The sequence below is a fragment of the Aquarana catesbeiana genome, linkage group LG04 (assembly GCF_042186555.1).
Source record: "Aquarana catesbeiana isolate 2022-GZ linkage group LG04, ASM4218655v1, whole genome shotgun sequence".
Classification (NCBI taxonomy): domain Eukaryota; kingdom Metazoa; phylum Chordata; class Amphibia; order Anura; family Ranidae; genus Aquarana; species Aquarana catesbeiana.
The window spans coordinates 457,481,098-457,496,394 of NC_133327.1; the positions used below are offsets into that span (position 1 = coordinate 457,481,098).

At 39.0% G+C, this 15,297-nt stretch overlaps 2 protein-coding genes across 3 annotated transcripts in view; one reads left to right on the plus strand and one right to left on the minus strand.

The window, feature by feature from the left end:
• Positions 1-1,633, plus strand: part of FMN2 (formin 2) — a 262,967-nt gene extending 261,334 nt beyond the window's left edge. For both annotated transcript variants that reach the window (XM_073627509.1, XM_073627510.1), the window contains exon 18: positions 1,199-1,633. In XM_073627509.1, coding sequence (XP_073483610.1) covers positions 1,199-1,225 — 27 coding nt within the window. In that variant the 3' untranslated portion in view covers positions 1,226-1,633. The remainder of the gene's footprint in view (positions 1-1,198) is intronic.
• Positions 1,634-3,313: 1,680 nt separating this feature from the next.
• KMO (kynurenine 3-monooxygenase) overlaps positions 3,314-15,297 on the minus strand; it is a 124,321-nt gene continuing 112,337 nt past the window's right edge. Inside the window, exons 13-15 of the mRNA XM_073627511.1 lie at positions 13,999-14,100; positions 7,183-7,242; positions 3,314-3,651 (exon numbers count right to left, since the gene is read on the minus strand). Coding sequence (XP_073483612.1) covers positions 3,472-3,651; positions 7,183-7,242; positions 13,999-14,100 — 342 coding nt within the window. The 3' untranslated portion in view covers positions 3,314-3,471. The remainder of the gene's footprint in view (positions 3,652-7,182; positions 7,243-13,998; positions 14,101-15,297) is intronic.

Sequence of the window (15,297 nt, forward strand, 5' to 3'; positions counted from 1 at the left end):
ACAATTCTTTTTTTCAGATCCTCAGAGTTCTTTGCCATGAGCATACTGTATTATATTAAAGAACACTACTGTATGCTGTTTTGTGTTCTGCTTTTATTGAATATAATTTGAGTCGAAAAAGACTGGCGTGGATTTAGACCTATAACGATGCTTGTTAACCTTTTATATGGTTAAACACTCTTTTTACCTTATTTTAGTATATCATATAATTGAAGACTACCAGAGAAGGAGAGTCTACAGCTTGGTATACACTTGTAGAATTTCAGTTCACATTTTTTGTTTAAAAAATATGTTATACGAACATTTGTTCATTTTTCTAATCACTAGTAGGGTCAAATAGACATTAGTTTTCCACTGCAGTGACAAGAAAAATTAAAAGGAGCACAATGGAAAATTTCTCCTGAATGTGCACATTTCTAAACTGTGTATGTGGTTTTTGTTTGATTAGTGCCATTTATTCCAAAATCGAACATTAACCACTTGCCGACCAGCTCACGCCGATATAAGTCGGCAGAAGGGCACATACAGGCATAGTAACGTACCTGTACGTTGCCCTTTAAGGAGCGGTTTGAGTGTTCCACATTTTTTCATGTTACAACTAAAAACTTAAATGTATTTTATTGGGATTTTATGTGATAGACCAACACAAAGTGGCACGTTATTGTGAAGTGGAAGGAATATGATAAATAGTTTTAAATTTTTTTTACAAATAAATATGTGAAAAGTGTGGCGTGCATTTGTATTCAGCCCCCCTGAGTCAATACTTTGTAGAACCACCTTTCGCTGCAAATAATTTGTGCCTGATCCAGAATTCAGTATTGATGCCTATTACATTGTATTTTATTAAAAAGTACTTAAAGCAGGGATGCTGCACAACTTTGGTTTCCTCTGTCTAAACTGTGAAAAATAAAGACTGCTGTGCAGCTTATTCCAGTGGAATGTTTTTATGGGAATATTATGGTCATAACCGCTTTTAAAGCATTCAGTCTTCAGATATTTATTTTTTTGTTGTTGGGTTTAAATGCCATTTTCATTTTTTAACCAAACTTCCACTGGATATAACAGAATTTCTAAACATTTCAGTGCTCATCTAGTGTGGCAAATATTGTATTTCTCCAAACATTATTACAGAAGATACACATGGCATTTTAGTGTCAGTACACCTAATAATGCATTTCTTTTATGTTCTCCTTTGCAGAAAGCAAAACTGAGCCTACTAACGTGATTTTGGCACAAACAGAGCATACAAATGTGGAACTCTGAAGTGAATGTCAAGCTATTTTTTTTTGTATATAGAATGACATTACATTGGTACATGAACAAAAACGGGATCAGTACAAGCTACTTCTATTTTTTCCCCAGACAAGACTAAATTGAGAAATTACTTCAGAGCTACAGAACTAGAGAAACAGAATGTGGTCTTCAATTATCAGTTTTAAACTCCCATAATAAAATATTTCAAGCATTACTGTGTGATGAATTCCTAAAATGTTCATCTTGTCATTTTAATCCTCTATAAACAACTATTCTTTTGCTAATCACTGGTCTTAGTTTAATATTAGTTCAACCATTTTCTATGTTCAGTTTATTTCTAGGTTATTAATGTACATAATAAATTGATAATAAATTAAAATGTGTATGATTTTTCTGTTGTAGATATAATTTGTATAATGCCCTGTACACACGGTCGGACATTAATTGGACATTCCGACAACAAAATCCATGGATTTTTTCCGACGGATGTTGACTCAAACTTGTCTTGCATACACACGGTCGGACAAAGTTGTCGGAAAATCCGATCGTTCTGAACGTGGTGACGTAAAACACGTATGTCGGGACTTTAAACGGGTCAGTAGCCAATAGATTTCATCTCCTAATTTATTCTGAGCATGCGTGGCACTTTGTGCGTCGGATTTGTGTACACACGATCAGAATTTCTGGCAACGGATTTTGTTGTTGGAAAATTTTATAGCCTGCTCTCAAACTTTGTGTGTCGGAAATTCCTATGGAAAATGTGTGATGGAGCCTACACACGGTCGGAATTTCCAACAACAAGGTCCTATCACACATTTTCCGTTGGAAAATCCTATCATGTGTACAGGGCATAACACTTTTAGAAATAATGTTTGAAATTGCAGACAAAGCAGTTGTTATGAGCATCATTAGAAATGAAAAGGTAGTTCAGCGATGAAGTTAAACAACAGAGTGCTTGAAATGTTGGTTGTAATGAAAATGCTTTGAGTCCACAGATTACCTATGCTGCTGCCATTTATAAATACGGTAAATAGCAAAACCCTGCAAAATACATATCACTTCAACATTTTTTTTTTTTTGCTGAGGCTATATGTGGGTAGAGGAACTAAATTGACTATTTATAAATATGCTTAGAGCAGTGTTTCTCAACCTTTTTTAGTCAAGGCACCCTTTAAAATTATAGACAGTCTTGAGGCACCGCATCCTAAAAATGTAAAAAAATGATTCTAATTAGTTTTTAAATAATGCAGCAACATCCACACATGTAGGACACCCAACATTAATGGTGCAAGTTGGTACTGACTAGTATTCCAATGTTTCTCTTCTTCCTCAGTTTTTCTCCATCACTCAGCCAATGTGACCCCTGAACTGATGGGAGAGGCAAGGGAGGGTCAAACAAGCATGCTATGCAGACAACTGACATCCTCCATATCAAATGATGAGGTCATTGGTCGTTAACAGGTCGGCAGCTAGAAGGTTGTAATGGTGCACAATGAACACTTGTGGCTTTGTGTAACTAAAAAAGGCAGGCTTCATCTACCCGCCAACTTGTATACATTTTGGGGCAATTTTTAGGCATTTTGCCATGGCACCCCTGTAGAAACCTCAAGGAACCCTGGTTGAAAAAAGGTTGACTTTGAGGACTGATCAACACAGGGGTGAATTCATTAATGTGCTGATGCTCCTTTATTGTTTAAATAGCATAATTTGGGAAGTCAGGTGACTACATTTTTTTTTCAAAGATTGTACATACTAACACCTCTAATCTTTTCATTAGCATATATTAGAAATCAAAAATTATGTTTTCAGTTCAGTGAAGGTTGTATGTTAATCTCCTAAATTTAATGACTGCACATGATATATGACCAATTTAGTAATATTTTGAATGTATAGATTAATTCATAAGATTAACACTGGGTTTTTTACATGTTCACATACTGCTGCCCTCTGAATGTCATTTAACTGTAAGGTTCTACACTGTTAACAAGGGCAGGCCACACAATTTCTAGTACAGGTCTCCTTTAAAATAACTACATAAATTAAGTGACTTGAGCCAAAGTAGTAATAAAGTTAGTGTATATAACATTTAATAGAACACACCACAATACAAGTGAAATGGCACAGTAACATCACATAATAAAGAACAAACATTATTGAACGTTTCTTTGCTGCTTTGCTTTTCTTGTTGGCAGTGGTGCTTCCTTTGTGCAGATGAGCTCATGTTTGCAAAGTACTCTTTGTAAAGTCAAATTTAGAAAAAACTCCAACCCTGGATAAGCGGTCAGAAAATTGAGTGAAACTTTCCTTCTTAACCAAAGAAGGCAGATGTTTTATTAGCAGATATGTACCTCCACATGTTAATGCAATACTGGATATGAAGATCGCCGCATTTACAATCTGTGAAAAAAAAAATATATATATAAATATGCATGTGGATACCACACTGCCACATTAAAGGCAGCCCCTTCCTCAAAGGTAAAGCAACAAATCAGAAACAGATAGCCTTTGCAAAAAAGCTGAAAACTTCTGGTGTGTGTCTATACCAAATCCACAAAAATAAAAACCACAATGTCAGCTTCTCTGATTTATTTGAAAGTTGCAAAACAGAAAGATACATATGGGCAGGTAATATATGATACAATACAAAAAGTCCCTGGTAAGTGGGAAGCACACAAGTGTGTGATAATTTTCACTAGCCACAGCGTTCAAAAAAGAAACAAACACGACTCAAAGACATTCACCAAACTCAAGTCTCTGAAAGCTACATATAAGCGCACTTAAGCTCACCAAACCTACCAAGAACTAATTGAAATTCAGTTCAGTTTGGTAACAAGTGCAGGCATTTACTAGCCTAAGCACTACGCTTGAAAAAAGCTAAAACCACGGTACGCAAGCTGCAATCTCTCACCGGACAAATATACACGAAAAACAGCGATATAGCTCAGGAATTTGAAAAATACTACTCCTCACTATACAATCTTGAAGCGTCCAATCCCCTTGCCCACCACCCACAGGGAAGAATTAATGATAGGAAATACTTTCCTAAACAAATTCCGCCCTAAAGCGATTTCCCCAGACACAGCCAAAAATCTAGAACGACCGATTTTCCCTAAAGAATGGGGCCAAGCAATAAAACAGCTCAAATCTGGCAAAAGTCCAGGCCCAGACAGCCTCTCAGCTGTCTATTACAAAACTTTCACGGAAGTACCTAGATTCCCCCTTTCTAGGAGCCTTTATCTCCCTGTCCTCATCTAACCCTCTCACATCCAGGATGTTCGAGGCACACAACGGTCATCCTGAAAGAGAAAGACCCAATACAAACTACAGACCAATATCATCACTAAATGTGGATATTAAAACTTTTTCCAAGATACTAGCCAATAGACTCTTACCAATCCTACCCACAATTATATCTCAAGACCAAGTAGGCTTTAAACCCGGACACGAGGCTAGAGACAAAACCATCAAGGCCATTAACTTGCACTACATAATGACACAAACAAATCAAAAAAGGCTTCTTCCTATCTCTGGATGCAGAGAAGGTATTTGACAGGGTGTCATGGGACTACATGGAAGCAGTACTAAAAACCATCGGTGTGGGCCCACACATGCTTAATTTCATCCTATCCCTACACACGAATCCCTCCGTCAGGGTTCGTGTGAACACCCTGTCAAATGCCTTCCCCATCTGCAATGGGAAGAGACAGGGCTGCCCCCTGTCCCCTATCCTTTTTATGATCACCCTGGAACCATTCCTTCATAGTATAAGAACTAACCCCAATATTCAAGGGATCCAGGCGACTAATAGAGACTTCATGCAAAAAAGACATTTACCTCAAGCAAGGCTAGTTTAAAACACCTAAGCATTTCTAGAAAAACATTTTCAAAAAATATGGGGATTTGGTCACACCATATTGCTATATGGTGCTAAGCCCACTTACTGCGACAAAGTACCCCATAATCAGTGGGTCCTACACTATCCATGGAGTGGGAGAACCTGCATCTCTGAACCATGAGATGGATAGTGTAGGACCCACTGATTATGGGGTACTTTGTCAAAGTAAGTGGGCTTAGCACCATATAGCAATATGGTGTGACCAAATCCCCATATTTTTTTAAAATGTTTTTCTAGAAATGCTTAGGTGTTTTAAACTAGCCTTGCTTGAGGTAAATGTCTTTTTTGCATGTGTGCGCTGTAATATTTTCTTCTACTGTATGGTCTTATGGCTGCACCATCTTTAATGCATTTTTTAGAGTGTGCCCCCCAAATATCTTGTTTGTTTTTTTAATAGAGACTTCAAACTCGCTGCCTTTGCAGATGATATCCTACTATTTCTCTCTAAACCACTAACTACAATACCAGTCCTCCTCACTGGTATTGCTTGCTTTCCAACCTTAGGATTCATTTTTCCAAATCCTTTGCTCTTAATATTTCCCTACCATAGAATCAAGTAGACCACTGCAAAGAAAACTTTACCTTCCATTGGAAACATGAATTGAATTGATTACCTATTTAGGCATATAGCTCCCCTCCAAACTGTCATGCTTGTATGCGAAAAAACACTTACCACTCTTAAATAAACTAATATCTGACCTCAAAAACTGGAACAAACCAATCTTTTCCTGGTTTCGTAGAGCAGAGATACTGACAATGAACGCTCTACCACGATTACTCTACATTATACAAACGATACCCATACGACTTCCACCGGCCTTCTTTAAAACCTACAAAACCTTGTGCTCCAAGTTCCTTTGGAGTGAACGCAGACCCAGGATTAGCTATGCTCAACTTGCTCTACCAAAACATCTAGGCGGGATAGGCTTGCCAGACATCCCAAATTACTATAAAGCTATCCACCTGTCTAGAATAATCAATTGGAATGTCCACAATTCCTATAAAGACTAGGACCCAGCTTCATTTACAACCCTCCCTCTCAAGTCCTTGTCGTTGATACTAGAACGCCATACCCTGCTTGAACTATGCTCGCACCCAATAATTGGCCCCACCATACAATGCTTTCGCAAATTTTGCACCCACACCTCTTTATCGACCACTCCAGGCACGCTAACCCAAATTAGAATGAACCCAGACTTCCCCCCGTGTATGAATCACCAATACATAAAAGACTATTGGTTGGAAGACCATATCCTAGCCCATCATTTTTACGAACATGGGAAATATTTATCGATCTCTCGCCTATCTGCCCGAATGGACAAACCACCCATCCCCTCCTGGATGTTTTTACTGCTCGCACACACACACTACCTCAAATCCCTAGACAAAAAAAGATTCTTGCTCAAGACTCACACCTTTTGAAATGCTCTGCATACAAAAATCCCCACAGCATCATCTTATAGTCACCGTGCACTCATATCTCCACGCGGATTACCATCGTAAAGATGCTAAAGCATGCAAAACCTGGGAAAGAGACCATTCCCTGACCCTATCACAAGAAGAATGGGAATGAATATACCACAATATACACAAAACAGAAAGACCTTTAGAACTACCTTTTTGTTTGAGTTACTTGTTGCTCATAACTGTTGTCCACATGAACCCATAGAATGATTTGGAACTGGACCAATGGTCTCAAGGTTTATGCATTGTTAAATGACTCTCATTTGTAACGTGAATCTGTTTTACCAACTGTTAACCATACAACTACTGTTTAAAATCTCTGTATGTTATTTTTTCTCTTGAATCAATTTTTTTTTTCTCCATAAAAAGTCCCTGGTACACGTTTGAGCGGTTTCATAGATTATCCTACCCATGTGCAGCATTTTTTTGCTATAAACTTTTTTAAACCAAATCAACTTTTTATTTTATTTTTATTAATAGTAGACACTAAACATACTACTAAAGGCTCTATTAATAGCTTCTTATATCTTCAAACTATATGCATTTACATGAACTTGAGTCCTGCCTACCTTATTTTGCCACTTCCAGCGCAAGATCACTTCATGATATCGTATTCTGCTGAAAGTTACCTAAAACAAAATATGCTGATAAATGTGTAGTTTTTTTTTGGAAAATAACACAGAATTCCTGTTTAACCCTTTAATGTAATCATGAATAGGGGTTTTTAACCAAGGTATCTCGCACATAACAGTCTTAAATGTGATACATTATCTTCACATAATGAAAAATCTTTAATATATGACCTCTCAGTAAAAAAGATGCAAATTTCCTGTGTAATTATAACACATTACACTGTGTAATTATAACACTATTACAGAGTCAAACAAAATGGAGCTTAAACTCTTTGATGGGCAAATATCTAATGCAGACCAAAAACAAGTAATGGTTTTGTTCAGCCAGCAAATTGAAAGAAAGGAGAAAAGAAAAATGTTCAATTTCCTCATACACACACGGACTTAATGTGGATGGGGAAATCCTCGCCACTGCGCCTTTGTACTCTGACAGCAGGGAGACTTCCCCACCATCAGAATACCGCCACCTGCCATGCATTACAAGGTGTTTGACCTGGAAGGTTTGATATTTTAAGGAGTCGGGAGCAAAGCCTCATTTCCAAGCTGCTTGTTCTGCACAATGATCCCCTCAACTTCATATTTACTTCTGGAAGATTGGATGATGTAAAATATTCATCTGCTTCTTCTCATCTTCTTATATAACCTCCTGCCTCTATCAACCCTTCTTAGCAATCAGTTTCTTCACTCCACTGCATGGGGTAGGTAAGTGCTTTGTTCATGATATGAATTAGATTAATCCGTTCATGACCAGGTTTTTTTTAAAGCTTAGATGTTCAACAATGCAGGTATGCGTCAGTTAACTTGACAGTAATATTAGAACCAAATTTTCTGATTGATGGTGGGTTGATTGACAGTGGTTCTGAAAATTAGGAACACACACAGTTGCAAGTTACTAGTTTCCTGCTGCAAGATTAAAGCCCAAGTTTAGGTTAAAAAAAAAAAAGCAAAAAAGGGACATTTACTATGAGTGTGTGTCCCTTGTGCTATTGTCTCCTGGTTTGGCCAAATCTTCCTCTTCCAATATCCCTTCAACCCCACCGCCGTAAATTTTCCGATGTGGCAGAGGTAATGGAATTGTGGGAGCTATGACAAGCATTCATCAAGAGTGCCCAACTATGCCTACCCTTTCTGCCCAGCTCCTCCATTCATAGAAGCTGTACTACTGCTTCTATGAATAAAACACAATCTATGAATGGAGGCGGTAGACTAATCATCTGCCCTTCCTCCATTCATAGATTGCTGGTCTTTCCTGCAATAAAAAGCATGCCTGCTTGCATTTTTTTTGTTTAATTAAATTTTAGTTCCACTTTAAGAACTGGCAATCTGCAATATATATTTAAGTTGTGCTTTTGGGTTTAGACACATTTTAGGAGCCTCTTCATACCAGAGTGGAGAGCAGTCAGGGGTGATGCACTGTTTTAGCACATCGCAATGTTTAGACAAACTATTTGCCTCATTAACAGATGCGTTCACTGGGAGCGCTGTATAAATTGAATGTAGTATAGCACCCTACTAGTTAGGCTGCTAGGCAAATTTAGGTATTGGCTCCTGCTGTAGCCAGGGGAGCAGTGATTTTTTTTATTCTGGTCTGCTCAGGGCTGCACAGGCTGGGAGTTTGATTGCTTTCCCATCCTCTAGAAGAAGTTTTTGGAGATTAGGGAAGGAGACCTCAAATGACCAGCCTGAATATTGAGCAAGGCCCAGCCATTCCTTGGGGAGGTGTGCCCAGTTGATGGCTGGGAGAGCAGTTAAATAGTTTGAACCCCTGAAAAGATGGTCTATTCTCCCTCCTGAGGGGATGGATCAGTGACCTGAGATGAGAGGGACGGCTGGCCCCTAACACCCCTGAGGCTGGATACTGAGCTACAGTTCTTACAAGAGGCTGCACTTATTGACTGATCCTGTTTCAGGGTTCTGAGTTAAGCCTCTTATTTGTTCTGAAAGCTACTTTATGGTTCCCAACCATGAACCTATAGACTGATCCAGTCTAGCCTGTCTGTTCTGTTCCACAGCATGGTCCTCAGCCAAAAGTTAAATGACCGTTCCAGTTTTGCTGCATCTGATTTACAAAAGATCTCATGGTCCCCAGTGAAAAGAAACTGTGCTACTGCTGATTGGATTATTGTCCTCTATAAAAAATTGTATCCATGTGTTCTGGAATATTCCACACCACCCCAAGTCCCTCCCCTGTTCCTTTAAGCAATAAAATGAAAAGGCACACCGCTAGACTGATCAATGAGCTGGAGTAAATGGACTGTTGCTGCATGCCTGGCTGCCTCTGCACTGTAGTGAAAAAGAACCAAACTACAGTGTCCCCTACAGGGGTAGCACTACATTAGCATCTGCTACACGGCCTGGGTCCAATTCTTTGGCCTGGGTCCAATTCTGTTTAATTTATAAATGATAGAGGATGGGATAAATAGCTTGATCTCAGGGTTTGCTGAGGACACAAAAATATGCACTTGGGGGTAAAAATATAAATGCAAGTTACTCTGTCGGGGGAGAACCCCTAGGGGCTTCCAGAATGGAGAAGGATCTAGGGGTCCTAGAAGACAGACTGAGAAATAGCATGCAGTGTCAAGCAGCAGTTACCAAAGCCAACAGAATGTTAGCATGCATTAAAAAAGGAATTTACTCCAGAGATAAAATGACTATTCTGCCACTTTATAAAACTCTAGTTCGGCCACATGTGGAGTATTACATCCAATTCTGGACGCCAATCCTCAGAAAGGATGTGCTGAAACTGGAGAGAGTCCAGAGAAGGGCAACTAAATTAATATGGGGACTGGAGGACTTCATATTATGAAGAATGACTACAAGTGCTAAATTTGTTATCCCTGGAGAAGAGACCTTTGAAAGGAGATTTGATTGCGATATACAAATATCTCAACGATGATCCCAGCGCAAGTATGAAACTTTTCAGTCCCAGGGAACGTAAGAGGACACGGAGCCACACGATGAAAACTGGGTTTTTCACTGTCAGGGCGGTAAGGATGTGGAACTCTTCCACAATTGGTGGTGTCAGCAGGAAGTATTGACAGTTTTAAAAGACTATTGGACGTGTAATTTTCCCATCCTGCTCCCGAAACAAAAACAGCTTAGACTGAGCGCTTTTCAGCCACACACAGGAAGTATTCTTTATCATCAATAAATACTAGTCTTTCTCTAGGTTGGCTGAGGTGGAGAGGTCATCCTCCCACCTTGGCCAATCAGAAGAAGCCCTGTATTAACTGACGAAATTCAAGGTTCCCTGTGAAAAGCTGAGCAATGCTCAGTCTGACTATTTTTATGCGAGAGTGGGACAGGATGTCCCCATGCTGTTGTCGGAACACAGTGCTGTCTACTCTGTGTAGATGATATTACGTGCAGTTTACACATAGCTCCCAGTGGGCACATTTGTTAGCGAGGAAACTAGTCCAGTAAGTTTAAGAATGGAGTCTCTCCAATTGTCTCCATATGCCTTTGGGTTTTCTCAATTGATATGTATAGTTTTTTTTTGGATATAGATTTAACTTTTTTCAATGTGTACTGATGGTTACAAAAAACACAGGTTATTTTTGTCTTTTCTATGAATATCAGATTAGAAGATAAGGCATTATGCGTTTATTGTGTTGCCTTTACCTACGAGGTATTCCTGGTATTAGCTCCTGTGTGGAGCATTTTTTTTCCTATGGCTTTATGTGAGATTTGTACCTGTTTGTATATTTTTTGTCTTATAGATTCATTGATTATGTATATCAGATATTTGAGGTGGCTTTAGATACTTTTCACCTATGTGGGGACCTTGTAAGAATATGGATTAATGGTATTATTGGTATGGCTATCACCCATATAATTAACTGCTTTAACATTATTTCCCCTATTATAAAGATTATCTCATTCAGTAAAAGATCAGTAGAGATTTTTCTATATAACCATCAATCCACTGGTATAAGAGACATGGAGACTCTGGGTTTAAATTTGATATGATGTCTGCTTTAACACAAGTTTTGGACATCAGCAGCCGCTACATTTTTCTGTACTATACAATATACAGAAATTATATATTTTACACCCCTCACCCATATTCACCAGAAGTATTTAAAGATTTCCTGCATTTTACTTCTGATAAATCTGATGTCTCCTGGTTATTGGTAGGAGACTTTAATCACTTCAGCCCCGGAAGAGTTTACCCCCTTCCTGACCAGAGCACTTTTTACAATTTGGCACTGCGTCGCTTTAACTGACAATTGCGCTGTCATGCAATGCTGTACCCAAACAAAATTTGCATCCTTTTTTCCCCACAAATAGAGCTTTCTTGTGGTATTTGATCACCTCTGCAGTTTTTGTTTTTTCCGCTATAAACAAAAAAAAGAGACAATTTTGAAAAAAAACAATAGTTTTTACTTTTTGCTATAATATCCCCAAAATTAAAAACACAAAAGTTATAGTGTCTACAAACTATGGGAAAGATTTATGGCATTTTTATTTTTTTTTTTTTTTTTTACTAGTAATGGCGGTGATCTGCGATTTTTAGCGGTACTGCAACATTGCAACGGACAGATCGGACACTTGACACATTTTTGGGACCATTGACATTTATACAGCGATCAGTGCTATAAAAATGCACTGATTACTGTGTAAGTGTCACTGGTAGTAAAGGGGTTAACACTAGGGGGTGATCGAGGGGTTAAATGTCTGTTCCCTCAGTGTGTTCTAACTGTATGGAGATAGGACTGAGTAGGAGAGGAGACATTTTGCTGTTCCTACTTACTAGGAACAAACGACATGTCTCCTCTCCTCTGACAGCACAGGGATTTGTGTGTTTACACACACAAATCCCTGTGCTGGCGATCGTGCATGGCCTGGCAGCACGTGGCCGAAAAAGGGAAGGACGTAACCGTACGGGATTTTGCCCAGGAGAGCCACTGTGCCGCACTATAGCTGCGTGAGCCGGTCGGGAACCGGTTAATAATGATCTTGATCCCGCTCTAGATAAATATAGTATAGTTATGAGACAAGTGAACTCTTAAAGTACTTCCTTTACTGGTCTTGTTCGTGAGATTGGCCTGTTAGATGTCTGGTGAAAGCTACATCCTTATGATAAAGTTTTTTCTTGTTTCTCCAATATCCACCGGACTATATCCAGAATAGACTTGACATTAGCCACTCCTGCAATGCTACCAATGATAACTGATGTGACCTATGCAACCAGAGGATTATCCGATCATTCTCCATTGGTTCGTAAGTTAACGTGTGTTCTACACAGACTCGCACCTTATGGAAAATAAACCCTCATTGGTTAGACCTCTTCCCTTCAACTGAAAATATTTTGCTTGACATATTTGCCTACAGTATCATTAACAAGGCCTCTGCAGATTTATTGGCACTCCTTAAAAGCCTATATTTATATTTCAAATTTCAAAGATCAAAAAGAAAACAAGGGGTTGGGAACGCTCTGTGGCTAAAGCTGTCCAGCAGGTCGAACTCCAATACATATCGAACCCCACTATAGAAACCCAGCGGAAGTAGATACAATGTCAACAGTCCTATGCGGAAGTCTCCCGTAAAAAAGCAGAGCAGAAATGTTTTTTCCTTCAGCAACCCTATTTTGAGGAGGGGGAAAACACAGGTCACCTCTTAGCTACAATCATAAAAGCACAAAAACCTTTGGTCCATGTGGCAGTATTGCACAAATCCAACTAAAACAGTACGTACTACTTTGGAAATTTCATCTGTGTTTTGTGATTTCTTCAAAGATTTATATAGCAGTAAAGTATCTTATGAAGAGGCTGAACTGCAATCTTTTCTTGACTCCATTATGTTATCAGAACTGTTGGCAGCTGACAGGGAGGTTTTGGATAAACCTCTTACCTTAGAGGAACTTTGGGTTGCTGCTGCCAGCACACCCAACAATAAAGCCCCAGGTGCTGATGGGTTCCCAGGAGAGATTTATAAAAAGTATGGAGCCAATTTATTACCCCAACTATTGGAGGTATTTAATGTAACATTGGAGTGTGGTTACCTTGCTTCCTATATGAATGAGGCGATTATTATAGTTTGATTAAAACCTGGTAAGACCCTTAATAACCCGGAATCATATCGCCCAATATCATTACTCACTTGTGAAGCTATTAGCAAAAGTGTTAGAGATTACATTCGCCAATCTAGTGGCTAAGATTGTGCATTCAGATCAGTCTGGTTTTATTCCAGGTAGATCTACTGCAATAAATATTAAACGATTACATCTTAATTTGCAGGTTCTATCTAATGATTTAGATGTAAAGGGGGACTCTGATGAAGACATATGATGTAAAGGGGGACATCCGATTAAGACATCTGATGTAAAGGAGGACATCTGATGTATAGAGGGATGCTGATGGGGACATCTGATGTAAAAGGGGGCTCTGATGAGGACGCACAGTGAGGCTGCATTTGATGGGCACAGTTTTATCTAGCAGTATGATACATAATTACCTGATAAATGGCTATTTACAGACCTGCATTAATAACAAGTCAAATTTTCAGTAGGTTTGCGCCCCCCCCCCCCCAAAAAAAAAAATATTCTGAGCACCTGCTGCCACTAGGGGGGGGGGCACGTTTTACTGGATGTTATATTCCAAATAACTTTGTAACAATAACTGCTAAATAAGCCACTTTAATAATTCTGACTATTAAGTGTGACCTAGTTATAGCAAAAGTTGCATTAAGTTCAAAGACATTGTAGCTTAGTCAAAATACAGTATAATGTATATGAAAAATAATTTATCTTACCATTGAGTAAAGAGGAATAAAAGTAGAAGGCATTAGGGTGTGAAGAATATTGTCCAAATATTTTCGAAAAAGGAACCATTTTGAATTTACATGAGCCCGCATCTGTTAAAAAACAAAACAAAAGAAAGATGCGGTTGCAAGAAAGGGATTCAATGAAAAAATATATAAAATCTAAAAAAAAACTGTTTGGTTTGACTTTCTGTCACCAGGGGTGTAATATAAAGCCTTTTATGGGGAAAACATAACCCTTAGGCCTCATGCATGTTGGAGGTTATAAAAACTCCAGTAGTGTTAGCTGTAGAAAGGTGTAGTGGTAGAATGAGTTTTGCAGTAGCGTTTTTTAGATTTTTTTTTTAGCAAAACTATACTCACACAAAAGCTTATAGCTCAAAAATGCTCATAAATGCCGAATAGACGCTTTAAGCTTTTATCAGCGTTAGAGCGTTTTTACAGCTGAAAACTCCTCTCCAAAACCACTAGTTCTGGAGTTTTCTTCTAGCCAGAAAACGTCCCTGCCAAAATGCTGATAAAAGCCTATGTGTGCATGGACACATAGGATAACATGCTGGGGAGCTTACGGCTGCAAAAAAAAAAAAAAAAGGCTTGAAGCCAAAAACTGAAGCTGTAAAATGGTCCATTGTGCATGAGGCCCATTACACAGACTGTTCAAGCAAGAAGTTGTGCTATAGTTAAAAAAGAAAACTGAATGATCCAAACACCAGTGATCAAATAAATCCAAATGTGAGGCATGTATTCCTTAGTGATATCCACACCATCCACCACCGTATGGTATGTGATACTTAAGATGACACCTACACCATAGATAAAGTGCTCACTTACCAGCTTGCACAGGCCTCCTATCACAAAGGGTCAGTGACGCTTGTGGCTTCAAACCCAGCCAGGGCCCTTACATCCTCTGGAGAACTCCCTTGTGGACTTACGGACCACCCATCCGGGATATGGTTCCCAAAATATAAAAAGCTCACCATAGTATAAAAGCCTTAAAACTTTTATTGGAGTATACATAGTATTGCATGAATTGTATATGTGCCTTAAAACAAGATAAACTGGCCAGCCGTATTAGCAGCACCCGTCCTTCTGGGGCTCAAGAATTGAGGTGACGTCAGCACGTTGCTCCGCCCTATGTGTTTCATCATAGGCTGATGTCCTCCTGGGACGAGTGCCCCAGATGGCATCAGCCTATGATGAAACATGTAGGGAAGTGCCCCGGACGACGTCAGCCTATGACAAAAGGCGTAGAGCTGAGCGACATGCTGACGTCACAGCAACTCTCGAGTC